The sequence below is a fragment of the Caloenas nicobarica genome, chromosome 19 (assembly GCF_036013445.1).
Source record: "Caloenas nicobarica isolate bCalNic1 chromosome 19, bCalNic1.hap1, whole genome shotgun sequence".
Lineage (NCBI taxonomy): Eukaryota > Metazoa > Chordata > Aves > Columbiformes > Columbidae > Caloenas > Caloenas nicobarica.
In genome coordinates this window covers 10820972-10848256 of record NC_088263.1, presented here as the reverse complement: position 1 = coordinate 10848256, position 27285 = coordinate 10820972, and the positions used below count along the sequence as shown (strand labels likewise).

The 27285-nt window shown below is 44.0% G+C and overlaps 1 protein-coding gene across 2 annotated transcripts in view; it reads right to left on the bottom strand.

Moving 5' to 3' along the window:
- The window catches only part of NEK6 (NIMA related kinase 6), a 51240-nt gene extending 24353 nt beyond the window's left edge, over positions 1–26887 (bottom strand). Inside the window, exons 1-2 of one of the 2 annotated variants that reach the window (XM_065648214.1) lie at positions 26704–26887; positions 5928–6052 (exon numbers count right to left, since the gene is read on the bottom strand). In XM_065648214.1, coding sequence (XP_065504286.1) covers positions 5928–6020 — 93 coding nt within the window. In that variant the 5' untranslated portion in view covers positions 6021–6052; positions 26704–26887. The remainder of the gene's footprint in view (positions 1–5927; positions 6053–26703) is intronic. The other variant, XM_065648213.1, reaches the window with a different exon arrangement.
- Between the last annotated feature and the right edge of the window lie 398 nt (positions 26888–27285).

Below are 27285 nucleotides of genomic sequence, written 5' to 3'. Positions count from 1 at the left end.
ATACATTCCCCTTTAGGTTAGTAAATTATCAACAAAGTATGGCAACATGGGATGAAACCGGACAAGCAAATACTCAATGTAACCAGCCCCTGCAGCTTTCTGTTTAAATTGGTTGCAATCTCTCTTTGCAGGGATTTCACAAACAGTAATACTCATCAATATACATTACAGGATACAGGAACACTCATCTCATTCCAGGGAGTGCTACCAAAACATTAGTTTATGTGCATTTTGTGCATGACGAAATCAGCAGAAGAATGTCTGAACACAAGTATTTGTCCAACTTGACTGGTGACTAACCAGGAACATCTCCATTTCCCAACTTATCACATATGAGCTACTAAGCAAATTAATTGAGCTGTCCAGTCAAATCACTTTACCCATCCAAAACAAAGGTGTCAGTATGTAAAATCACAAAACACTTTGTCCTAATTAAAAAACTAGAAAGGACTCAAAGCATTTCCTTAACTGTGAACAGGTGCCTCCTGAGCCACACTCTTCCTGTAAGAAAGTTTGCGCCAAAGTTTTTCAAACCTGGAGTTAACATTCACAATAGAGGGAGTGGTTTTAACGAGATCTTATGTAGCAAATACCACAAAACTTCTTTTTAAGGAAGAAATTCGTGTTGCAATCAAGGATGGTATCCACTTGCCCTTCATAAATCATTAAACTGTGTGTTTAAACCAAGAGTGCTAAAGTGTAAATTAATATTTTAAGCATATGCCAAGAAATATCTAGCAACTTCTTAACTTGAAAATATAAATAAACGTTAGGCAAGTGACAGGGGGTGTGTGTGTGTCCCAGCCACTTTCCCATGGTGAGCACACGCCGTCTGCTTGCCACGCTGGCGCTAACGCTGGCCGAGGAGGGGACACCTCAGCTGATATGTTCTGGCATCCTCCAGGACTACAGCTGCACATTTACATATGCAATGACCTAGATTTGCATTTGCTATCACAACCTATCACACCTAATTAAAGTAATGGAGCTTTCATACAGGCTAGAAGATGTTTGATGATGGTACGAACCGGAGAGCATGCTCAGGTTAGACCAAGCTGCACCACAGAGCTCCGAATTCCTGCATTCCATTTTCCCACACGGCTGACTAAAATTAACCTTCGCTTATGCTTTACTGTACTTAAATGTAAGCAGGTAATGGAGCTTAAATTATTTTAAAAAACCCAAAAAACCAAAAACCAAACAACAACAAAAAAAACACCCCACAAAAACCCCCCAACCTCTGGAGCTCCAAAGACACCAGGAAAACGGGGTGTTTGCACATGTCTGTTCCCAGGGCAGCTGTAGGAAGGGACAGTCTGGGGAGAACTAGTTTTGAGACAAAGGCTGTTCTCTTATCCACACAATGAAGCCTCATTCTTCACTACTCTGTTAAACAAAAAAAAAAAAGGCCAAAGAGTAAAGTCAATTAATTCCTCATTCAAATAAAGAAGCTATTCATTTTTAAGAAGAAACACAGATTATTCCAAGAAGCAGCTATTCTGGACAACATCTCTGGCACACACATTCTCTTCTAGACGTAATCACTGATGCAAGAGCAAAAATTTCAAAGCTGGCAGAAGTATGTAATGACAGCCCTTGTCACTACACTTATCAGAGAAGTTTGCCAGAATTTTCAGCCTCAAGTTTTGAGATGTTATGAGACTTCCTGCAAAACAGAATTAATAAGGTTTTATAATACTAAAAAAATCCAATGAATAAAACTTCAGCTATATTACATTGCATGCACCTGAACAGATGTGCTGCAAGGATAAGAAACTAAAAGATTAACAGGGGTCTCTGCAGATCAGATTATAAAGCAAGTCGGGCAAATATATAAGATGACGGTATCGGAAAAGCTCCTTACTACACACTTGCTCTTGGTGACAGGATGGAGTTTGTTCTTGTGCTTCCACATTGCCAGGGATGGCTGTTCTGGTGCTGCGGAGAGGACTCCTGGGCATGCAGGAGTACAAACAGCCCAAAACTTGCAGCTGGAGATTTGATACCACTTCCCCCAGATCTTCCAGGCACTGAGTGGTCGTACAGCTCAGAATTTGTATTTTGGCATAAGGAAGAATAAGAAAAACTGTTTTGTAGACTTTCAATCTCCAGAAATATTAATGTTTGTCCAACAAATGACCTTTTTGTAATTATTCAAAAGCTGGGCTAAACCTAAATAGTCCTGAGCAAAGTGTGCACGCAGCCTGTCCTGCAGCCCCCGCCCCAGGGCTGCAGCAGAGGTGCTGCCGAGCGGCGTCCGTCCCGCTGCCGCTCCCAGAGGCACGCACAGCAATAAGCCTCAAGGAGCTGAAAAAAGGGGAATGTTCTCTGCTAATTGCACAGTCTAGAAACCCAGAGTGCTGATGTTAATTAACAACAAAGTCAGTTGTTTTACTGCTGTCTGATTGGCACGTGGAAAACTGGCACTAGTCGTCATTCTGCACAAATGGCTATGAGGTCACAAGACATTTAGATTATTTGTAATCAGCCTAAAAATGGTTAAAGATTGGTTAACCAACAGTTAAAAAGTCATACACTACTATCTTTAGATGCCAGTAAAAGCATCTTTCCTGTAGAGCCATGAAATGAAATATTCTTTAGAAGAGTAAAAACATACTCGCCCAATTAATTTTCTGAAATCTCATTAAAAAATTTAGCCCGACTAAGTCATACACTTCTGACCTGAATTTTAATTATCTTTACACTGGATATAAGGGTTTTTTTCTGATATTTGCAATGCACCATTAATTTTAAAGCAATGATTTCCTTGCTTCTAAAGTGCATACTTCATCTGAATGACATTTACCGTAAACTAATTTCACCTTTAACAGACATCTGCGGCAGCGGAGGGGGAACGTCAGCCCCTCCAGCTGAACACACACACATTACAGGCAGTGATTTACTATCAACACCAGTGTTTCAAATCTCTTTATGATGTCCCAAATTAGACACCCATCTCCATCCAATAATGCCTACCTGAAAAGAATTTTGCATACTTTGAGGTTGAAATTCCAGTGTGAATTTATGAGAACACATTAGAACAGATCAATTAAAAAAAGAACTTCTAAGCTCACAAGAGATGAGGAAACTTTTAAAATATAGATTATCCTTCAAACAGGTAGTCAGGTAATTACTGAAGAATACATCAGGTTTTTCAATTTGCAGCTTCACAACTAGACTACAGAGTCATCACTAAATATCCTTAACCTGACCTGTTACCTGGGATTTAAAGTTTGCTGAAGAACTTGGCTTGAATTTCAAAGCTTAAAAATCCCTATCAGCAGATATTTGTACTACCTTCTGACAAGGAAATAGAGAAATAGCAGCTTGAAAATAGCAGACCAAGGTGATATTCACAAAGAAATTCAACATAGAACTAATGCAAGCATTCCAGAGAAGGAGAAATGGAAGAGTCTTTGCTGGCAGATGAGCAGTTCCAATCTACCTTCGACGCGCGGAGCAAAGCAAACCACTGTGAGCAGCTCTGCTGCCAAGCGCTGTGAGTACATAAAAGGGTTATTTAAAAGTGACTTATTATGTTTATGTAGTACAAAAACTAAGTAAAAAATTATAGCACTGTATTTTTATATCACTGATTTATTCCTAAATAACTTTTACTGCTTACTGCTATAAACACCAAGTAATCTACAGACTTAAATAATTGACACTTTCACTCTGGAACGTTACCAGAGAATGTTCTGTCTCTTGCTGACAAACTTCATCGGGGCAATGCTGGGCAGGTAAGGGAGCCAGCAGCTAAACCGCTATTTTATTTGGTCTTTTTTATATTTATATATTCACTTACTCTAATTAGAAAACTTCAAATATGAAACATTACTCAAAAGTGTCACCTTATTACTATAGTAGTTAAAGACAGAAGTCTGATATACTCACTCATAGCTCTATCCTATTTATAAAACAGAAATAACAACTTTGTCAGAATGAAAAGAAAAGCTTTAGGAAGCAGCCTAATTGCAGGCAAAGCTCCTGCCGAGGCGCGTACTGCTGCTCTGCTCACCGGGTGACACAGTGTTTGGGACGAGGAGGCTGGAAGGGAGGGCCAGTCCACACAAAACCCTCCTCACTTGAGACACAAAAAGCTCCAGTTCTGGTTTTTTCTGTGTAAGCTCCTACCCCTGCCTGCCATGGATGACATTTCTTGCAAGACAAGTTGGGTCAAGTTTCCCTTCCCAAACCTCTCTCTTCCACAACCTATTATATAGCATGTCTGCATTACTTATATCTTCAGAAGAAAAAAACGATGCAATTTTGAATTCTTCCAGGTAACAGGTACCAGCAAATTGAAAATGATATATAATTATGTTCCTGCAAAATGGAAAATCAAAAATATGTAATAAGCAATCATATCGTGCCATCAATGTAAGGTGGCCTGCTCTCTAAATACTACAATTTTTGTTAATTTCTAAACTGAGTTTGCTGAGGAGAGGTATTTGTTTCTATTCTCTGGGAGAATATTTTTGCTATTCAGCTTTTAAAAAAATTATTATTTTAACAGCAAATCCAAAAGGAAGTCTTCCTGCAATCCTAATTCCAAACCACATCATTCTCAGAGCAGTTAATATACTCAGAGACCTCCATTAATACAACTTGGATATTACCAGAGTTGAGGGGAGGTTTCACAGAACAATGACCATACAGCAAAATGAGCCCACTCAGCATCAGCATAGCAGCAGAACATAGATTATTAGCTGCTAATTACACTTAACTATGTCATTACAAATTCTAACATGTGCTCCAAGATGCCACGAATGTATCTGCTGCACAGGAACACTTCCTAATCTTGTTCATGAAATAATTACAGGGGCTCTATCCTGCCAAATGAGGCAGTAATTAACCCTAATTGCTCAAAATGCAACTGGCTAATTCTAGGAGATTAATCAAGGGGATTCAATTATTATTAAATGACTTAATATGACAAATTGCTACATTAGGAGAGGGGGGCTTTGCTCCATACGACATTGCTTTCCCAGCAGAGCTGCCGAAGACACATTCACCATTGTACTCCACGTGTAGGCAACTCTGGGTTTTTGCAAATCCCACCCCGTTTCGATACAACTTTCCTAACAACTGCCTCCCGTTCAGGGACCCCGGATCCCCCCTGGACCGCACATCTGGAACGACACCACCCACAGGCCCTCCCCCAGGCCACACCACAGCGGCAGTCGTCTTGCCGACAGCTTTTCCATGATGCTTTGTGTACTCCTTAACATACATAAGTAAAAGTTAATTGCTCTGATAAGCAGACAGTCTAAAAAAAGGCAAGGAGCCAGAGTTCACAAAGTGGGAGTTTCATGATTACAGTGCAGGTATTGATGTCACTTTGAAGAGAGGCCCAACCTGAGGCTTAGCCCACTTGTGCGGAAAGGCCAGGAGGAGAGAGAGAAGCCACTGTAGTGAAACCTGGTAATAGTACAGACAAAATACATTATGGGAGAGATTCCAGAGACTCTCAGGAAATGAAGGCAGAGAGCCTACAGTTTCACGTAGGACTTTTTCTTGTGTTTGGTAATTAACTCTTCAGCATTTATTATTAAACTATAAAAGGAGATAAAATACGTTTATTCACTTACACAGTCAGCTGCTTTTCTTTGGACTTTTCTTCAAAGAATCAAAGAGAGGAGAAAGCCAACACAGTAAATGTTTTTATAAGATGATTTTAAAATACTTGCTTTAAGAAAAATTCAAAGGGTTTCCTTTTTCTCTTCTTATCATCAAAAAACTAGGTTCAGGAAACTCTGGCTGACTGGCAGAATCCCAAACTGGATATACCCTAAAACTGCTGTAACCGCACTATTAACAAAAGGGGCAAAAAACCAAAAGGCTAAATGCCAAGAGATCTATAGACTTTTATAAAAGGAAGGGAAGAAAACAGAAAAGGAGAAAGACTGAAGGACACATGCGCTTACCTGAGGATCATGCTGATACTCCTGCCCCGGCAGCTTGCAAAGAGGGTTGTTCTGGTCCCCTAGATGATGCGGGTGGTTGTGCTGCCCTTCCATGGTATCATACCAAACTCTGCCTCACAGTTCTGCTGGAGTGAAAACAAAGAGGGGAGAGAGAAGTCTCATCACCGTCCATCCAGCGCTGAAAGCAAGAAACTCTTGCTAGGGGTGTGCCTACATGGGGTTGTCCATCAGACAGCAAGAACGGATTCCTCCCCTTTTCCCCTCGGATTGACTCACACACACAATTCTCACAGGAAACAGACCCTCGTCTACCCCCGTGCGCAGGAGCTCAGCTGGGCACCCACAGCTGCAAGGATCAGCAACAGCTCAGAGCCACCCTCGCTCCCCCGACATCACAAAACAAAAATACCAATATTATGAATATTAGTGGTATCATTTCATAATAAGCAAAATAGCAGAAAATGGCTTTATTTGGTCAGCAGTATGTCACCTACAAAAGACGTTGCTTTCGTGTACGGTAACAGCAGCTAGTGTTACCTGCCCTAGAACTACTGAACCCAGACCATCCCCAACGGGATCACACACTTAATGGACAATTCCAGAGAGGTTAGCACGTTTCCATTTGTAAAATAAAAATGACAAAAAGTCCCACCAGACAGTTACAGCTTTCTTTGGAAAGAGACAACCTAAAACTGTAGCTTTGCCCACATTCTTTCTTCCCCACCCCCAGATGCCAAGTTTTCATGCAGGTTGGTAAGCCACAGGAAGCAGCAGCTAGAAACTGCATTAGATTCAACAAGGTCGAAGTACTACTCTAGGAACAAACAAACGAGGGAAAGTCCGTTAATGAATTTGTTCCAGTTGTACCTGCAGCAACTATTAAGCAAGTTTTCCAGCAGAATTTCCTCCAAAAATTACAGAAGTTAAAAGGATGCAGCATTGCAGAAAAGAATCTAGCAAAAGTTATCACACACAAAGCTTACTGTAAGGAGACAAAAATAAATTCACCATCACTGTTTGCAATGCTCCTTTATTTTCACTCTAAAATTACCCTTCACCCAATAGAGACTAATTGAGTCTCCCCTCCCTTTTTCAAGTGCAAAGATCTTGTTTGTGCAATTCTGAGTCACAACAACAACAACTATTTAACCTTCATTTACGCTGGTAGCACAGCTGGTGAAGAGCTGGGAAATCCGGCACTTGTAACGTAAAACTACACGTCACATCTTGGGTCTACCTTGGATCAAATTATTTCGCAGTATGATAAGATTAGTTTTATGATAAGATTAGTACCATAAACCCAAGCTTTTGCTATTCAGGGACACCTCGGGAGCGGACCCCGGTGCTCCTGCTCCAGGGCAGTCCTGGGGTCAGGCTCTGGCCAGTCCTCAAATACAGCACATGGAGAACACACAACAAACACTAACGCCCCTTCCCCACAAAGGGCTGTATGCAGGCTTTGGGGGCTTACTTAATAATGTTATTCATAGCTAGTTATTCATTATCCACAGGCACTCTAGGTAATACGCCATTTAGAGTCGCACTGTTGCTGTCCTTAGCAGCCACCAGAAGCCTAATGGTGACAAGGGAAGATTTAGTGGCCAACACAAGCATTTGCAGAAACTTGTTTCAAGAGTTCTGGCAAGTATTCACTCAGTGAAAGAGCACAACCTGACCTCATTAGTGTATTAATAGTGCATGCCTGGCACTTGGGCAATGACTAACTCTTAATTTAAAATACAAAGGTATTTTAAATATTTGGGGGAGTGGAGGAGAAAATATGATGCAGAAGAATTTCTGTAGCAAATTGCACGTGGTTCTTTTAACAGTTGTAAGTGAAATAAATAAGCCTTTAGCATCTTAATGTGCACACAGAGTATTGGGGAGAAAGCAGAGAAAAAGCTTTTGTTTCTTAAGCAAATGAACTTTCACTCTAACAAATACTCACTAGAAAGAGTGGTGAGAGCTGCTGTGTATAACCAGGCTAACACATGGGCTGCTCTCAGAGTTGGTACTACGGAACTCCAGTGGGAGGATAACCACTATTAATTAGTATGAAGAAGTTTGATTTGAAGATTCCTTCAGTATCAGGCATCTGTAGGTTTATTAGTACCCAGGTGAATATTTTAAGAATAAAAATACGTCCTTAATATCAACATTAAACTGTCCTATGAAATTTCTACTTTACATTACACTGCCAGATCTTAACTACTACTCATGATTTGAAGAAAGGCTGTTTGCTTGAAGGGAGAGTGTAACACACTTTCTTTCTCTTCTAAGTCCACAAGCACAGCACAAACACTGCGAGGGAACAGCAGCTACTGACAGCCTCACTTCTCACCACTTACCTCCACAGGAATTCAGAAATTTCACATTAACAGCCTCAAGATAAAAGGCATGTCCAGGCATTGTCATGTGAAATATCTGTAGTCTAACACCGATCAAACATCATACCCAGTGCGTCCTGCCTTCGGAAAGGACTAGAGCTCAAAGAGAGAAAAGGGAGTTCTTTCTCAATATGAGAGTCTGAGTCATCCGATCATATGCAAATCTGGGCCATTCCTAACAGAACCATAGTTTCCAGCGACCATAAGGAAACTCAAGGTACAATTAGTTACCATGAGGGATTAGACAAGGGGAAGGCAATTAAAAGCTCAGAACAGACGAGCTGCCACCAGCAGGTAAGGGAAGGTATTAGGCAGAGAGTATTTGGGTTTGGTCACTGTTTGTGTAAAGCACTACAGCTGGAAGCAAGGGAAGAAGTAAGAACCAAATATCAGCTTTGAAAAGAGATACGGACAGCTCACATGACAGCAGCTTGGAGCCGCTGACACCTGCGGGACAGCGTGTCCTGCCCCAAGCTGCCAGCTCAGCTATTCTGGGATAGGTAGGACGGGGATGCCCGGGAAGGGCCTTCACGCGGGGACCTCAGATCGCAGCCAACGCACAAAGGCACTTCATTACATCAACAACGGTACACAGACCACACAGAGCTGTAATTCGACAAAGTTCTCTTTAGAAAAGTCTAACTGCAACACAAATATTGCGATTACATTTTTAAACACGAAAACGTTGAGCAGAGAACGTGACTGTGTCCAGTACAACTACTTAAAACCAGGGAGCTTCACGCCCATTCCAGACGCCCTCTCCCGAGGAAGCGACCGCGCTGTGGGCTACATTTCTGTAATCCTTGAAGTTAGTTTGGACATTCGCTGCAACAGGTTAGATAGGAGTCATTCTAGACTACTGAAGAAAACCGTAACACATAAGAAATGTTTAAATCTGTTCAGCCACCCCTTACTCCATCTCTCCATTCAGGCTAAATAATCTGTGCGTTAAGCTATCTCATGGAATCCAAAAATTACCACGAAACTCTCACTTGCAATTAACATAAGCATTTGAATGAGATCCAGCATACCAAAAGCCATATCTTCATTCCTTTGGAAAGGAACAGTCTTTTCAAAGTTACTTGAATGCGTTACAACCTCTCACCTCACCCAGGCTATACGGGTCAGGATGGAAGTACCTCAATGCTCAGAGAAGCTGTTTCTACATACAGCACGTTGTGCATGTTCACCACACGGCAGTAAAAAGCTGAACTACATAACTTTCATGGTCTTTAAGCATCCTGCCACTTACTGTACCCTTCTGCAGTACAGTTATTACCACATACGGTGGCAGTATCCACAGCTAACCTGGAGTTTTTACAAAGCATGGGAAAATAAAAACCCTCTTATGCAGCCAGGTCCCCCATCATGTCCGAGGCTGCGATTCCTCTTTGGGTACCCAAGTGTCCTTACACCCCACCCCATCCATTCATCCCAGCCTGAATCAGTGGAAAGCAAACCAGAACGTGAATCCCCATGGAAGGCCGTGGTACCTTGCAGATACCTGACCGGCGGGGTTCTCAGAGCAGAACAGCCCAGGGCACTTGGTAGCAAAGGCCGAGATCATTAGTTACGAGACACTCATTAAGGAGGAGAACCTCATCAGCATCTTGGTGTTCAGCCTCACACACCCGACTGCCCTGGGTGCAGCTCCTCTCTAAACCAGCTCGGTGAAACAGCTGTGACCAGTCTCATCGGTATCACCATGTGTCTCTGCACGCCTCAAACCCAACCACAGGCCAAATTATTTACTCCCAGATATATAATCAACATGACCGGATCACGTACCTCTAAAGTAGACAGCAAAGCAGCAGTTTGAGTGCTCAGTGTTAAAACCAGTTTCTGTACCAAGACTCCTCACGTTCTCCCGAGCCGCCCCAGCTGCTGCCGTGTGCCCACGTCCAGCTGTGCTGCTGCCCACAGCGCTGGAGGAGCCACCCCCGAACACTCCAGTCGCTGCTAAACCCAGGGGACAGCAAGGGGTGGCACTGCCCAGAGCACGAGACTTCACAGTGAACAGCTTTATAAACGTACAACAAGCCACAGCAATTCCAGCTTTCCCTAGCACTGCCGCAAAAAGTATTCTGCAGAATAAGCTATGAGGTTTTCAATTTTTGCACCACTTCCTACTGTAAAAGCGACACGACTCCAGTTGAGGAGACTCGGTGTTCCTGGCTGTGAAGCGGAGGCAGCTGTGCCCTTCCTGGAAACATTACGGGGCCTTTCGTACCTTTGACCCGCTCCAATGCCCTCAAATATCATGCAAGAGATATGTATGTGCTTTTGCACTCCGTTACTATATCACTCTCCTATCCTTGCACTACATGGGGACTTGGGAGGGAGAGGTAAGCAGCTCTGTTTAGATACTTTGTGTAAAACAAAAAAACCAAGTCTTGTATAGTTCAGAAATCCCTGAGTTGTTTAAACACAGCCAAGTATGTTGCTTAAAGTACCGCACGAATTTCCATCTTTTAACATATACAAAGAATGGAGACGAACAGTGACTAAGATGCTGCAGTGCCCGTAAAGCGCCGGCTCCCCCGCCTCCCGCAGCCAGCGGACGCTGCTCCTGCCCAGCCCCACCGCTGGAGCCACGCAAACTGCTCTACAAAATCAACACGACCACAGCACTAACACTTTCTTCCTCTCTACTGCCCAATAATATTCTTCGTCTTGCTTGCTCATAAAATAAATCTGTCAGGATACTATATGAGATTACCTATATATTTAAATGATGATCTTGGCTTATGATTACATTATTGCCCTGGTTCGGGGTATGTGCTGTGGGGAAGGCAGCCCAGTCCTAGGAGAGTATTATTTTTGAGTGACTTTTATTGTCCATTATCTTACACCATTTCTGTCACAGCTACGATGTCTAGTAGGAATAGTTCACAACAGAAATATCTTTGTCGTTAGTATTCTCATTGCAATTTAGTCAGATCAACCTTTAAATCTCATCCATCACACTGAAGAGCTTTGGCAAGGCAAGCACAGTAATATATGCTTCCATGCAAAACCTAATTACAGGCTAGGTTAAAAAGCCCACCCCGTTCCTTCTGCAGTGCAAGGTGACAGGGAATCCTGAGCATCCCTTGGTTTCTCACTCTCCCTTTTTGCTGGTGAAGTGCGTAACCCGTTCATTACGGCAGACTGATTCTGTCTGGCACATGACAAACTTACTTGAACCTAACAATTAAACTTCTGACAGCGTTTCCAAAAGCAGAGAGTATTTACTGTAAATGCTTGACAATTTTTTTCCTCTCTGCTCATCTCTCTGAACAGTCACCTTATGATGACTGGAAATTACCATAAGCAAATAGCAGTCTAACATCCAAAAACCCCTCATGTTAGTGTGAAATACACACCTGCCAACGCTGAAAAAATATGAATATGAATGTTAAAGGAAACAACAGGAGGAATGCCACCGAAATGCAAGAGACAGGGGAGAATGCTGCAAGAGCAGAGTTCAAGAATACAATTCGGTAAGAAATGGTCCAGAAAGATGTTCCTTCCCAAGGCCAAGCCGGCCGGGGCTGCAAGTGCAGCAGCGGAGGAACCGCCAGCCGGTTCGTGATCCCAGCAGCTCCAGCTGCAATGATGGAGTTCAAGCAAGAGCTGTGCAGAGTGCAGATACATCACCCGCAAATAGTTTCAAAATTTTTGGCTTAGCATTAAGATGAAAGCGTATCTATAGATATATCCATGCAAATGTAACACAGCATGAGTTATGTACACCTGCGAAGCCCAAGAAAAGCATAAAATACAGGGAAGTGTGAACAGACTCTTAAAAAGAAGATATTAAGAGTGCTCAGTTACACAACTTTGTTAGATTTAGTAATGCCACTCGTGACCAAGGTGCTAATATAATATCTAATATAACTTCATTGATCCTCATTGACATAAGCTCTAAAGGACAAACAAAAACTGGCAGAAATCAACCTTTCCAGCTTTTAATATCAGGGAAGCTTTAAAGGGTAGGCCCTGGCTCACTAAAAGTAATAAATGCATCAGTCACCTAACACAGTTAAAGACAATAGTTGTGTTTCAAAGTAAAATTTCCTTTATCAGTATTTTTAAGTACTAAGGAGCCCAACTGTGTGTTTTAACTCGACTTATTTTAATTTCGTTTAATGGATATTTTTGCTAACTTTCCAAAGCACATCTTCATCCAGCCTTAAATAACTCCTATTAATAGAAGGTACGAACACTCAAAATGGAATTGATGTCACAATAGGAAAATACAAAAATATGTGTATTTATATATTCAAAATTTTACAAGTAGCTGCTGTCCCATAAAAATGCAGAAACCAAGTCACAGCCCTCAGTCAAAACTGTACTTGCAATTTGTAAATCCCTAAAAAGGCCGAAGATGTTTGTAACAAATAGCCCACTGAGCAGAAGAATGGTGTTTTCATCACACTTTCAATTTCACAAGTGTTGGAATTACCATGAAAGCAGGTGCAGATGGGCCTGTGTTAAGACTTTGTGCAGACCTTTTGTCACGACTTTGTGCAAACTAGATTTTCAACAGTCAGCAACAGAGTGCCAGGTTCTCAAAGACCCCAAATCCACTGAGGTTTTTAGTAAAATGGCTGAAAAGCCCTAGAGCTTTTTCATACTGTGTCAACAACTGATGTTCATTAAACAAATGCTGTGACAGACACTGTAATTCACTGTTCCATACCTAGAAGCAAAATGACATGAAGTCAACTATTTAAAGGTATTTGGACCCATTTTGCTGTAGATGCCAATAAAACAAATGCTTCCTGCCAGTAATGAAGTATCTGTGTCAGAGCACTCTCTCCATCCAGCTCAGGCCCATATTGCCATCTTAAGCAGGGCAGATTATCATTTCAAATACACTGTATTCTAGTTGGGGGACAAGTCTAGCAGAACAACTCAGTAACAGCAAGCTCTGACACAGTGTTCTCCCTTCCTCCACTATATTACTAAACCTGAGGGTGCTACTTGAGTTCATACAATACTTTCGATAGAACGTTTCACATGCCCATTACTTTCATCAGTTCTCAGGACCAACCAGCAGCGTAGTTAGCTTACTTCTACCACCGGTTAGTTTTTCGGTTGTTTGGGTTTGTTTGTTTCCCTACATTGTAATATCAGCTCCCTAGAACCTGGTCCCAAATCAAACGACATAACTGTTTGTGAAAGTCTTCCGAATACACTTCAGATGCTACACAGCTCCATCCATCCACTACAAGGGATGGGTTCACACGCTCCTGTTCAGCAGTCCTAGGATCAGTGCCAAGAGTCCTCGGTGACTTACAGTTATGACTAAGTAATCAATGTGATAAGATAAATGTTCCTTTCCACCAGCCTAAGAGGACTATTCCTACCTCTTACTTCACAGAGCGGAATTTCCTAGTGCAACACCACATGTAAATAGTTACGTACAATGTTTGCGTAAGATGTAGATAAATATAAAATGCACAGTCACATCCGAAATTGAGGATGGACAGCAGCCAGCAGCATTTAAAATGACAATAGTTCCTCTGAAGAGAGATAATACTGTAAATACAGTACAGCAACAGCAGGTTGCATTTTTCCCCAACTATTACGTTCAGATAAAGTAAGAAGCCAACATAATTTATATTCTTCTAGTTGCAATTTTGAGCCTTCCAAAAGTATTAATGATATTCATTTTTACAACCTTTGAAACATTAGAGATAGACCTCTCAGGCCACTACTGGTGCTAACGAAACACTTGTTAAAAATAAACACATACTAAATCTACCTGGAATTTTACTGTATTGCTTACTAAGCATGCAACAACATGCTCGTCTTTTAATTTATAATGCAATAAACCTTTCAAGCCTGAAGTCAAATTATTTAAGAACATTTCTGTTATCCTTCTCAGAATTCATTCATTTCTGATGAAGGAAAGATTAAATATAGGCTGGAAATATATTCATAATGTATATGTTCACAGAAACTGCCAGACATTTTCACATCATTAAATCATAACTGAAATAAGTAACATCACATACAGCTATGAAACACGCACTGTCTGTACCAGTAATGTCAACTTCATGATCGCGCTGGCTGCACCGTCTCCCTTCTGCATCAAGGGAACAATCAGCTGTTTGCACATAGGCAAACTTACTGTACTACCAGCGAGCTGACAACCTACATGTGAAATACAAACAGTTTCCACTCTCAACCAACATCTGAAGAGCCCTTGTAAAAAAGAAGAGCCAAAAATCAAGTAGTAGGGAAGACTAATTGTTCCAGCCTACAGTGAAAACATCCAAACTAAGCCAACCCCTAAAATAAGTTTCTACTACACACATCTCTAAGAAGCCAAACTACTTCCAGACCTTGTTCCTATCAAGACACTTTAGCAACCAGCCACCTCAAGAGCATGAGCAAACGGATCATCTTAAGCCAGCAAGACAAAACCAGCAGTGACACCCAAAGGACAAAAAAACCCCAACTTTAGGTAAGCTCTGCTGCTACAGCCCCAAAACCCCAATGTGGGAACTGTTCGGCGCAGTCTGTTCTCAGAAAGCTTAACTAACATAAGATCTTAAATCCTAACAAAGTTTTCTATAAATACATATATACATACATGATTAGAAACACCACCACTTAGCACTGCTAAATACCTTTTAATTACCACACTTCAAAGCACTTGACAAATATTAAGCAAACCTCACAAAGATACTTCTGAAATATTGCTGTCATTCTCCAATGTTTAAGGAAAGCTAAGGCAGACCAAGGTAAAAGAGCAAGCCCACATCAGACGGGCTCCAAATCCACAAAACCTGCTGTAAACACTTTGTTTATGCAGTTTCTCTCTAGAGCCATTCATTTCAGTCTTTAGTAGCCAACAAATCCGTCTCAAATACACAGAAAAGGAACGGAGGAAGATATGAATATATATAGATACATGTTCACTGAAGTTCAAAACATCAGAACAGCAGCTTGAAGTATTTCCATCTCTCCTAATCAGAAGAGGAAATAGCGCTGAGAATTCTGCAGCCCAGCCAGTCTCCAGACTCATCCGACTGGAAGCCGCTGCAACTTCAAAGCGGCTCGTAAGGCGCAGGCTCCCGACCCAGGCAGCGCGGCACCCGCCAGCGCCCGGGCCCTGCCCGCGGCTGCCCGGCACAAGCACAAACTCTGCCCTGGGTCAGAACATTTAACATTTGTCTAGTTGCAAAAATTGCTGCGTTAGAAACATCTTTGTATTTTTTCTGCCTCAAAAATATGCTAAATAAGACTGTATTATCATACATTGCCATGAAGTGTCTTTATACCAAATAAAATAATTGGCTTCCCCTACACATTCCTGAGCATCGGGAACCACCAACAGCAGTTTTCCGAAAATTAATGCAGCTCTTTAGTTGATATCCACGCTTCCATACCACTGCACACAACACATCTCCATCTCCTTTCCCACAGGGCACAGTTTTCCTTAAAGAACAAGATTCATTCACCAGTGCCCTGCAGATCCAGGCTACGGCGTAAAACAAAAAAGATCTGTTCTTTGTAAGTCTGCATAGCTACTTTTATTACTGATTCTGATGACAGACAGGGTTAATGAAGTTCTTGCAGAGAACTCTCCCTTCCCTGGGCTAAATGCCCAAATTCTTTCAGGATTCACAAGACTTGTCTATTTAAATTGAGTCCAATTTTTTTTTCCTACAGAAAGGCCTGCACAGAATGTTCTGAAGAGAAATTTGGAATTAACCTTTCAAGAAAATTATAACTAGATGTGCAAGCTCTGCACAAGAGACAAATCACATTTCACGCTATATTCTGCCCGCTGTGTAGCAATTTTCTATTATTCTAAGAAGCTCCAATGCTGAAGCATAAACTCAGTAGTATCGGATTATTTGAAACCATAAGCTCACTCATGCAAACAAAAATCTCCCATCCTACCCACCCGGCGTTTCTCCCCCAAGCTCCCCTGGCTGCCCAGACACCACTGATCTCAGGTTAACACTGTGCTGTTCCAACAAGAGTTCAGCTCCTTGAGGGAGCTGAAGGAACAAGCTTTCCTTACCAAGACAACAGCTCCACAGCCTCACTTCCAGTTTCTCGTCTGAAAAATCTCTGCTACGTACCACAAGGTGCCTTCGGGCCGTTCCCAGCTCACCAGTGACATGTTGATCAGAGACCGAGCAGTTTCTCAGCACACAGGTCTAAGAAACCAGCGGAGTGGAGCAGACCTGCCCTGCCCCAGTCTTTCCTTCCCCCTAAAACCGAGGTGCATCCCACCGCTGATTTGCAGATATTACACAGTCCTGCAGACAATAATAAAATAGCACTGCTGGCAGAGAGCATGAAACCAAAGAATTAACAGACGTTTGCAAAGGCCTGTACGTTATGTTTTCAAAATGCAGCATCTGTTCTATCTACCGCCAGATACCCACCTATCAGCCGCAGCCATGATGAGAAGTACTTAGGGTTAAAGTGCTAACGCAATTAAGAGAAACAAAAAAGTCCAGCTGAGGCACAGAATGCAATTTAGCTTTCAGCAATCCCTGAACTAAGTAAAATGTAATTTTCCAACCATCTCAAATTACCAGTTTTTAAGAGTAATTATGCAGAACACAGCTGAAAATATCTACAAGGGACTGGTTCATCAGCATTCAAAGACAACTGCTTGCCATCAGATACTTGCACAAAGGTTTGTTTCAGAAAAGAAACACAAATATTTACAGTATTTCAAAATAACCTACAATATGGTTTATTAATATCAATGCAAATTATGTTGACATCTTATTAATACCTGTGAATCAAACACTACTACTCAGCACTAGAAATAAGTGAAGCAGCAAGCAACATGGCAAAGCAAGTGCCAAAGCAGAAAAATAAAAATTAAAGAGCAATGACAGCAAAGGATCAAATTGACCTACTGTAAAACAAACTAGCTTAAAAAGCTACTAAGAAAAATATAAATGAATAGTGATATAGCAACTTACTTGGAAACAACACTAATTGCTGCATGAAGTGTCCAGGTTGGACTGGAGTCAAAGATGGGGACAAAACACACCCGTCCTGACCCCATGCTCTACTCTGCTCCAACCCCTAGACAGCATCACAAAATAAATACGGATCACCACAGTGCTGTCAGCAGGACTCTGCGTGGATTTATAGGGATTCGGGAAGCCAAAGGAGTGCGTGGGCAAGGTTTCTGTAAAAACAGCAAAGCCCTTTCGGTAACACGTTCCTGTGAGTGAACAGAGTTCCCACACTACAACCAAGAGCTGCAGAACAACTTGTTTTAAAGGAGTAAATGTGTGGAAAAGAGGAACACATGAAGAAAAACAAGGTATTTAAATACATAGAAAAGACTTATTAATGAATTTGCAACATTTACCAGTTGGTTGACAGACACAGACCAATTCAGATCAAACCAAGGCAAGCGAGAGGCGAGTCCCAAGCCCCAGCAGCGTGAGTGCTGGGAGGCAGCGGCAGGACCGTGCCAGGCAGTGCAGAGGGCAAACCAACCTTAAAACTGGGGAGGTGCAGGAGAGCTGCTTCGACAGCAGCTCCCGACTCCGCTCCGCTGCACCGGGACTCGCTCCCTGAAGAGCTTACAGCCTAAGCCAAGCCTAAAGCCTACGGTCAGGTGATAGTCCGGGGAAGAACATCGCTGCCACGCGCTCTCAGCAAAACCGACAGCCACGTGCTTGCGGGCGCCAGTAATTCACGCTACGGTAACAGCACGAAGGAAAAGCTACGGACAACAGCAAGTGAGTCTGCAGGAAATTAATGCCACATACTGGACGCATGCACAAAGGTACCCTGGTTATCAGTGCTGCCTGGCGACTTAAGAGCAGATAGAAATTTAAATATGGTCCTGCATAACAAATCAGAGAGTGTCTCCAAAGGCAAACTTTATTGCCCTCATCATCTAGCTGCTTTTATCAAACTCATTAGTGCCACCTATGTCACCAAAAAAAGGAGCAAGCTGGCAGTCAGCTGTTCCCAATCTCAGAGGAACAGTAGGGCAGGCAACATGTGACCCCAGCAAAGTCTGATAAGACTCATGATGAATGATTCATCTGAAACTTCGCTTCCTTTGGAGCATCACATGCAGACAGGTTGTTTGAAAGCACACGCAACACTCCCAGCTCCTGCCCAGCCTTCCCTCTCACCGCAGCGTGTCCCGCTGGCCACCCCACACGGGCAGCCCTCTCCACTAAAGCCAATCCCCCTCCAGGAGAGCTGGTACAGTGTTTCACCTACAGTTATCAGTTTCATCAATACACAATCAAAAATATTTAAACATTATTTGCAGCAACTTTTCCTGAAGTAGCTGCAACTTGGTTAACAGGACTTTTCTTCAGACAGAACTGCTTAAAGTTTTCCCTCTCCCTGCATCACTGATAAAGCACAAAAACTAAAATAATTCATCACAGCCACTTTAAAGTACAAACCAAGGAGACTAAAAGAAACCCCAATAGATAAGTCACAGAGTAAGTTATTGCATACCTTAACATATAAAGAACTAAGAGCAAACACAGGTAAAGAACCATACCCAAGACTGTTTACCCTTGGATGATAAAGTTCTTACAACTGACATAATGTTATAAATTGAGTAATTGACCCGCAAGGAAGTAAGGAGCTCAAGAGAGTTAAAAATTACCCTATAAATACCATAAAGATGAACAGATTTGTAATACCCACCCAAGAAGCACTTACTCTAAGGAGAATGATTATGAAAACACAGCAAGAATATTTACTACATAGTACGGAGTTCAGTATATACAGACTGCCACAAAAGGCAGCACTGGTTCTTAATATAGTGACAGCTGAAAGTCACCACTTAGATTTCCCAGCTGATTAAAGGGGAGCGTACAGACACACACAGTTGTGACTGATTTGCTTCTTTGCAATACATTCATATATTTTTAAAAACCTTTTCAAGGTTGTTTGGGGTTTTTTGTTCCAGTTTAAGTTTTGAGACGTTTTGCACAACTCAACAGAAGAGCTCATGAAATACTGACAGCATGAAAGAACGAAAGCAGAACTTCCATGAATGAAAGCGAAGGGAATTTTTGTGTCCATGTTTATTGATATCTGTTCTACCCTGAGTCCCTACTCTTGGAGGAAAGGAACCTTAAAATATCTACAACTTTTCTCTCCATCTCCTCCCTACAATGACATACATATGCCCCAAGAACCAGAACCCAACACAAATTCCCCAGGACAGTGTTGACATTCAGTGTTCCTATGCAAGAAACAAAACGTTCCAACAAGGAGAAAACCCATTCCTTTTCAGGGCGGCATGGACAAGTGTCCACAAGGTTAAGAACAGGAGAGAGACTTAAACTGAAATTCCTGAAAGGAATCATTGAATGTACTATGAAGTTGCAATCCATCCTGTAGGTCAACATTCCCCAATTATTGTGCCGTCTGCAGGGATTCTGATCTCCAGCTCCACAGTTTAAAAATCACTAGGTTAAGGAAAAAGCTACTCTCTCAAGTAAAGGATGATAGTTTGCTCTAAGGAAAGAAGAAAAATTGGAGAAAAATTATCCTGCGCTACTTGAGCCAGCAAGCACCTCGGGAGCGGGTACGACCGAGCAGCGAGTACGGACGGAACCGCTCACGCACCGGAGCGGCAATCCCAACTATCCAGCACCCGTCTTTCCCCTCAGTACAGACTTCCAGCTCTGCTTCACGCACACCACAAGTTTTCAACAGGCTGGTGGATATTTCCCACCTCGAAGCAAGTGGGCTTCTCGAAGATCGAACGACAAAAGTAACCGGAGAACGGTATCTGTCACTGAGCTCTGCAAAATGAAAGCCTTGCGAATCCTCCGCAGGGCGTGGAGCAACACCTGCTCCGTCAGCAGGCTGGGCTGGGCGCGGGGTCACAGCCCTTAGCACTTCGGTTTTTGACCCCTGAAACACTGGCGCACTAGGTGAGGCGACCGTGGTTCACATGGATACAGCACATGGAGGAGCAGGATGGTGAATGCGTCCCCCAAATGGGACAGCATAACCTGTCCTGGGATTCCCACCCAGATCAAACACCGAAGGATGTTTTGGGCCCAAAAGGTGGGATGCTGTGTTGAAACGAGACACTGAGACCTCCTCAGGAAGGTCCCTCAGCTGTCTCCCAGCAATGCTGAAATGCATATCTGGGGACGCATCAGCCAGGCTGCTGACAGCCATTCATTTCGTAAATAGCTGTGGCAGCACAAGACATTATCACCCCCTCCTCAAAGGGGAATCTGCCCTTTTCTCCAGCATTGCCACACTCGGGTTTATTACCCTCGTTTCCTCAGCGAGGCTGGTTTTGAGAGGGCTGAGCTCACCAAAGGGCTGTGCCTGGGCCGTGCCAGCTCACCCACACACGGCTCTGCCGGCGGCAACGCGGCATCGGCAGCAGCTCGTCCCCGGCTCCTTTCCAAAAGGGGTTTCTGGAACAGCCTCAGCGGCATCTCCATGCTTGGAAAAACAACATTTCAACCGATGTTACACAAACAATCCATCTGCTGGTTTTTTTAAAGCATATTACACATTATGTTGAGAGAAATCAGTGCAGAGGTGCAGCCACATTTTAAAGACACAGTGAACTGAAATATGCACAGATCACCACACCTACCAGCTCCCAACAGAGACATCAGAATAGTTTCAGAATGAGAACTGCTTGAAATTACAACCAAAACCACTCAATACTTTGATAAAATGTCAAAGTAAACTGCCTTCCTAAAAAGCAAATGCATTGATCCATCAGGGGGTGCCTGAGGTCTGTCCAAAGGCAGCGGATGGCCTGGCACCAACTTGGGTTCCTACAAAAGTTCGAGTCCAGAGCTGGAGACCTAAGTTACTCAAAGTCAATAAACACAAAAACTTTAAGAAGCGCCTAGGGATTGTAATATACCTGCCAATGAGGAAACAACCAACCAACCATAAGGGAATGCCTTAAGCCAGCAGCAGCAAATTCTTAATTTAAAAAGAACAATCTCACCATCTTCTGCACTTTGTGATCAGACATGTTGTAACTATTTTAATAAGTTTTATAATTGCCATGATGTACTAGCTCATAGAACAATAAAACAGCATATCCCATTTACAGTCTAGAACTAAATTCATGTAGTTCTGTGCACAAACTCCATTTCTGCCATCTTGAGAGCTCAGCAGAAAACCCTCAACTCTAACAAAAATCATTAGGCCTTTCACACCTGCTGTTCTTCAGACTCCATTGCACTTGGACTATATTAAAAATATGGATTTGCTCCATATGGAGCACTTGGACTCTATTAAAAATATGGATTTGCTTCTTTGACCATTTCTAATCTACCCAATTTTGTTGTGCAAAAACCAGTACAAGACCAGGGCAGACAATTCCACCTCACCCTGCTGAAACCCAGCCGACTCTAAACAAGTCACTCATGAACTATCTGCAAGTTTTCTGGTCTGTCTTTTTTTTTTTTTTTTTGAGATATAACAAATAATATATTCTGACTGCTAAACATGCATTTGTGAGGTTTCAAGAATGCTTTGGAGTACAAAATTCCTAGAGTCTCATTCACTGACACCATTTGGTTTCAAATAGATAGAGGTTGCTGTTGGTTCACTTAAGTGTGTAACAGGAAACTCAAATTTGAATAAAAGGTTGTATTACATTACTACTGGTTTTATATGGAAACCTTTTTAGAAGTAAGAAGCTAAGGGGAAGTTTTTTCTCCTCTCCCATCTGTGACAGACAGCTGTTCACTGCCTGGAATCTGTGGCAGCAGACACTTCAAGTAGCACCAAGCTGAAGTAAACACTTTAGAAATTTAATTTCTTTAATCGTACTGACACCATAAAATTATTTGCAATTTATTGCATCATGCCACATGATAAGCCATATCATATGACTAAACACTGGAAGCTAAATATACTGTTTTAATTGAATTTTGAAAATATTTTTCTGGGAAATATTTTAAAATGTTAAAAACCAATCCAAGACACTTCTCAGGCATGTACAACAATGGCACTTAAAGCAAGTCCAGATGTTTACATACTTAGCACAGGTTAGAACTTGAACTAATCCTGATCCAATCCAATGTGCATATAAAAAATAAGCCAAGATAGAGAAATACCTATCTACCCATAAAAAAGATCTGACAGCTTTACAGACTGCTGCATTTGAACCACTATTAAAAATAACTCCCTGTGGTTTTCTGGTTTTAAACAAAACTTAGCTTAGAAGCTCTAGAACCGCCCCCTTTGTCACACAACACACTGAACCTCAGTTCTCCCTGTCCTGCATTTCAGCCAACTAAACACAGCAGCCCCAACCGGGCTTTAACAGCAAACATACAAAACCCCAAACCAGTAAGAAATTTTTAAACAAGCATTTTATGCAGTTTTAGTTTCTGTGTAATTCAGACACATGCAGCAATTTCAACCTGCTGGAAAAAAAATGCTACTACTTTGAAGTCGTTTTTTTCAATCTGGATTTTGCATGCAATTTTTTTGGCTTGTTTTTTTTCTTTAAAAAGAAAATTACTGTCTGGGCCAACACTACCTCTCAGTTTGAACACATTCTTCTATCTCCTAGATACCATTTTTTCTTTCCTCCTTTTAACTTTAGAGACCCAGCTCAACAGTGAACCGTGGAATCCAGAAGTGGAAGAGCCCTAGAACATCCCATCAGCAGCCCCGAGCCCCTGGTGGGTCAGTTCCCCGTGGGGAAAAGGCAAAGACAAAGCTACAGAAAACACAAACTGCCCTTTCAGCAGCCACAGAGAGGAAAGTGCTACAACCCTCTTATCTAATCAAACTTCCCAACCCTTCTTTTTTGGTTCCTTAGTTTTATACCAACTTACTCGGCTAAGCCACCTCGGCAATATTCAGAAGGGCAGCCCTGGCGCAGGGAACAGCGAATGCACAGGAAACCATCCGGTTTGGTAGCACCAATCTGTTCGATACGAGCTCAGCCATCCGGGGACTTTGCATGACACGGGGACAAACCAAATCTTCCTGATTCTGTTATCCCCGGCTCTCAGATAAACCCTACTTATCTTCTAGGGCACTTAAGAGACCAACCGATGAAAAGCACAGGGAACTTGCTGAGCATTTGCATGTGCTTGTACTAAAGCTTTGCAAAAGGAAGGGTGAGTATAATAAACACAGAGTTAACAGGACTTTGAAGCAACTATTTTCAAGGCCTCTGCCTTTAACAGGACAAAGTGTTAATTCTGTCCATTTTAGACAACCTTCAGCTTCCACATGATTTTGCGCTGGGAAAGGACATTTGTCCAGCGCAGAGCATGGCACAGGCACACGTGAGCTTCCTGCGCCGCCACCTCGGGCTGTGCCCCGCGCAGAGCAGGGCGCCGCTTTCCTGCCAAAAGCCACATTTTCAGGGTCTTCAGTGACGAGTGGTATCAAGGCACTTGGGAACTATATTTCAACTGCATGAATATTTAGTGTTTGCTTTCAATATCGCAAGAATGTTTTTCATGCGTCTTTCATTTATACTAGGTACAAAGACATACATCACATAATTTCCCACAATAACCCAGTCAAGCACCTGGATAGGTGTACACAGAATTAGTCACCGTAATTCACATAAAAGGTAAAACAGACTGGTTAAGTGAGTTTACAAGACAAATGCAGCAGTGTGTGTCACAGGCAGAATGGCTATTCATGACTTCCTTAATCATCATTCTGTGCTCAGACCATATGCAGCATCATGGCCACTGGCCATCCTGGTGAGTGTTGAATTGTAGTAACACCTGAGGAAGTTGCAATTAAAACATGTTCACTCAATGGTAAAGAGGAGCCCAACTTCTAAAATAAGGTTCTATGTATTTATTTTTTCTCATTTGTTGGAGATTACCATGAACAATTTCTTCTATAAACAAGAATATCTATGAAAAGCAAATTAGAATGATCAAAGCTAAAACACAAGTTGGGTACTAAACTTGTTTTTTGTAAGGACTGCATCCCAACTCTGCTTTCATTTAGGACAGGGCAAAAGCCAAGCCCCAGACGACACGCTGATGCCCACTTTCATCATTTTGGTTTTGAAATCCTCCTCTAGTACTTCCTCTGCTCCTCTAGCAACACACGGTCAATTTTCTTGCTTTAAATTCAGGGTGAATACACTTGATTCCTCCCCCCTGCCCAACTCGGTGGCAGCTCCAGCACACACAGTCCAGTCCATACAGCCACGTTGTTTGTTGTATATGCATTTTTCATAGCACTGAGGTTAAATACATTGGGTACCACATAAAATAGGAAAAGATGTTAAAATACATCCACTAAGTCGTCTTCTACACATGCGGAAAGCGTGTTCTGAAGGTGCGCAGGAGGCGGGCTTGTTGGCAACTCCCTCCATTTTACAGCTTAAGAAAGCAGGGGTAGAGCGGCAGAAAAGCCCACACAGGTATTTCTGGCTCCTATCCCTATATAAAAAAAACCCCTTGTTTTATCCTGAGTAAACAAGCATTAATAAACCATTCGGTACACAAGAAACTATTTAAAGCCACTGAAAGAGGCCTTCAGACCAACAGGTAGGTCTGAATAAAGCCCAAAAGCACGCTGAAGATAAATACCAGAATCTCCCACTAGTTTCTCTAGTACAGCTTCAATTATTACAAGAAATGAGAAAAGCCAGTGTAGGCTCAGTATTTTCGATGTGCACTTAAGTGTGATACATTGACATAAAACTTCTCGGGTAGGATCACAGAAGGCCAAGGACTATAAAAAAAAAAAGATCTGTTTCCCAATGTGGGCCTGGAGTCCAAGTTACTCATCTTCACCTGCTTTTGTCCCAGCAAAATGAATACTGAAGAATCTGAAAAGGTATATTAAAACTCGTATGCAAACTACATCTGTCCTCTCTTATAAAAAATGTATTTGTTAAGAAACAGAATTCCAGAGGAAGAAGGGGAAATGAACAAGCACAAGTGTTTTACACGCTGGAGGTGTTAAAAAAATCACAAGGTTGATTCTGTTCTGACAAGCCCCTTTGGGGTGACAGCAGTCACTCAGACCCCATCTACAGATCTCCATTCCCAGAGGATGCTCTTTTTCCACCGTAATAAAAGTTCCTCCCAGTCCCCATTTTTTTAGGTCTCAAAGGCACAGAGCCACAGCAAACAGGGGCAGCAACATTCTTATCTAAAATAAGTTCCTTTTTTTTTTTTCTCTGTTGTTGCTTAAAAGAATACGACTGCCACAAAGAATGTCGACAGGAAAAAAAATAACAGTGGAAAGAGTTCGACTCAACGTCAAGAGATGTCTCAAAACGTAAAAACTGTAGAAATATTGCAGAAGTTAAACAGTTACAATGATTCACAAAAATGAACTTTTGAAGGAGACACAGAAATGACAGCAAGACAGTCATAATGTGTCAGGAACTTGCATCACTGGACTTCTAATTGCTACAATATTTCCTATCAAACTACTTATACTGCAATAATGCCACAGGCGATCACCATTGGCAGAAATACTCAGTGTGTGCGAACAGACAGACAAACAGATGGAGCTCAGAAATCCAGCACTATTCTAAACAAGCATAAATCACACTTCGGAGGGAATGACATGTTGGGGGGGGAAAAAAAAAATAGTATTTCATAGTTTAGCTCTAACATGTGCTCTCTCCAAAGCAACACGGTAATCGCTACAGCGCTGGGTGTATCTCCGAGCTCCAATCTTTTGCGATGGCACAAGAGCGAGCGCCCTGGGAACAGGCGGGCTGCCGTCCCGGGAGCTGCGGACGCGGGGAGCAGGAGGGAGCAGCAGCCGCGGGGTCCCAGCCCAGGGCCCCCCGGAGCCCCGGGGTTCTCTGTCCCAGCCCGGACAGAAGGAAACGCGCCCAGCGGGTCCCGGGGGCAGGCACAGGCTGCCGGTGCGGCGGCTGCTCTGCTGGGGCACGTGTGCTCGGCAGCACTGCTGCTTTTAACGGAGAAAAAAACCCCTCCCTCTGAAACATTCTGCAATGACACCAACCAAACCACACAAACATTCGTATTTTTATCCTGGTTTTAACTTTGCTCGAACGTTCAGGCTGCCGGACCCCACCTCCCCGAGCGGAGCCGCTGCCGACCCGCCAGCCCGCCCGGTTCCGGTGCCGTTCCCCGCGGCTCCGCTCCCGCCCGGGCACGTGTCGGCCCCGGGGCCGGAGGCGGCAGCTCCGGGAGGCCGGAAGGCCACGAGGCGCCGCGGCCCGGCCCCCGCGCCCGGCCGGGTGTCCGCACGCCCCTCGGCGGCCCCGGCAGCGCGGCCGCTCGCGCCCTCGCTCGACCTGCGGCCCGGGGCTGCCCGGGGGGCGCGGGCGGAGCGCGGCAGCACCGCCTGAGGGGCCGCGCGGCGCAGGGGCCCGCGGCGGGCACACCCCCGGCACGGCACGGCGCGGCGCGGCCCGGCCGCGGCCCTCGGCGGCCGCGGGGCCCTGTCGTGCTCACCTGCGGCCGGCGAGGCGGCGGAGAAGCGCCGGTGCCCGTCCCGGAGGGGGCGTTCAGGCGGCCGCAGCCCCGCAGCGAACGAGCGAGCGACGCCGCGTCCCACACACAACTTCGCCGCGCGCGCTCGCCGCCCGCGCACGCGCTGCCCGCCGCCGCTCGGGCGCGCGCCCCGGCGGCTGCCACGCAGGCCGGGCGGGCCGGGAGCGCGCACGGGGCGGGGCCGCGCGGCGCTCTGCCCACCTGCCGCCCGCGAGCGCCGGGCCGGGGGCGCCGGGGGCGCTGGGGGTTCGTCCCGCGTCCCGCGGCGCGGGGGCTCCCGTGGCGCAGAGCGTGCGCGAAGCCCCCCCAGCGCCGCGGCCCTGCCGCCCGCGGAAGGCGGCGGATTCCCCGCGCCCCGGGTGTCGGCAGGAACGCCGCGGCTCCCCCCGCCCTGCAGAGCGGCGCCTGCTTGCGGGGTTTCCCGTGGGCAGTCGCAGACTCGCGATCGCGGCGTTGGCTCCTTCCGCCGCTCCTGCAGACGGGGCGCGGCGGCGGGAGCACGGAGCGGCTGCACAACGCGGGGCCGCCGCCGCCTCCGTTGCT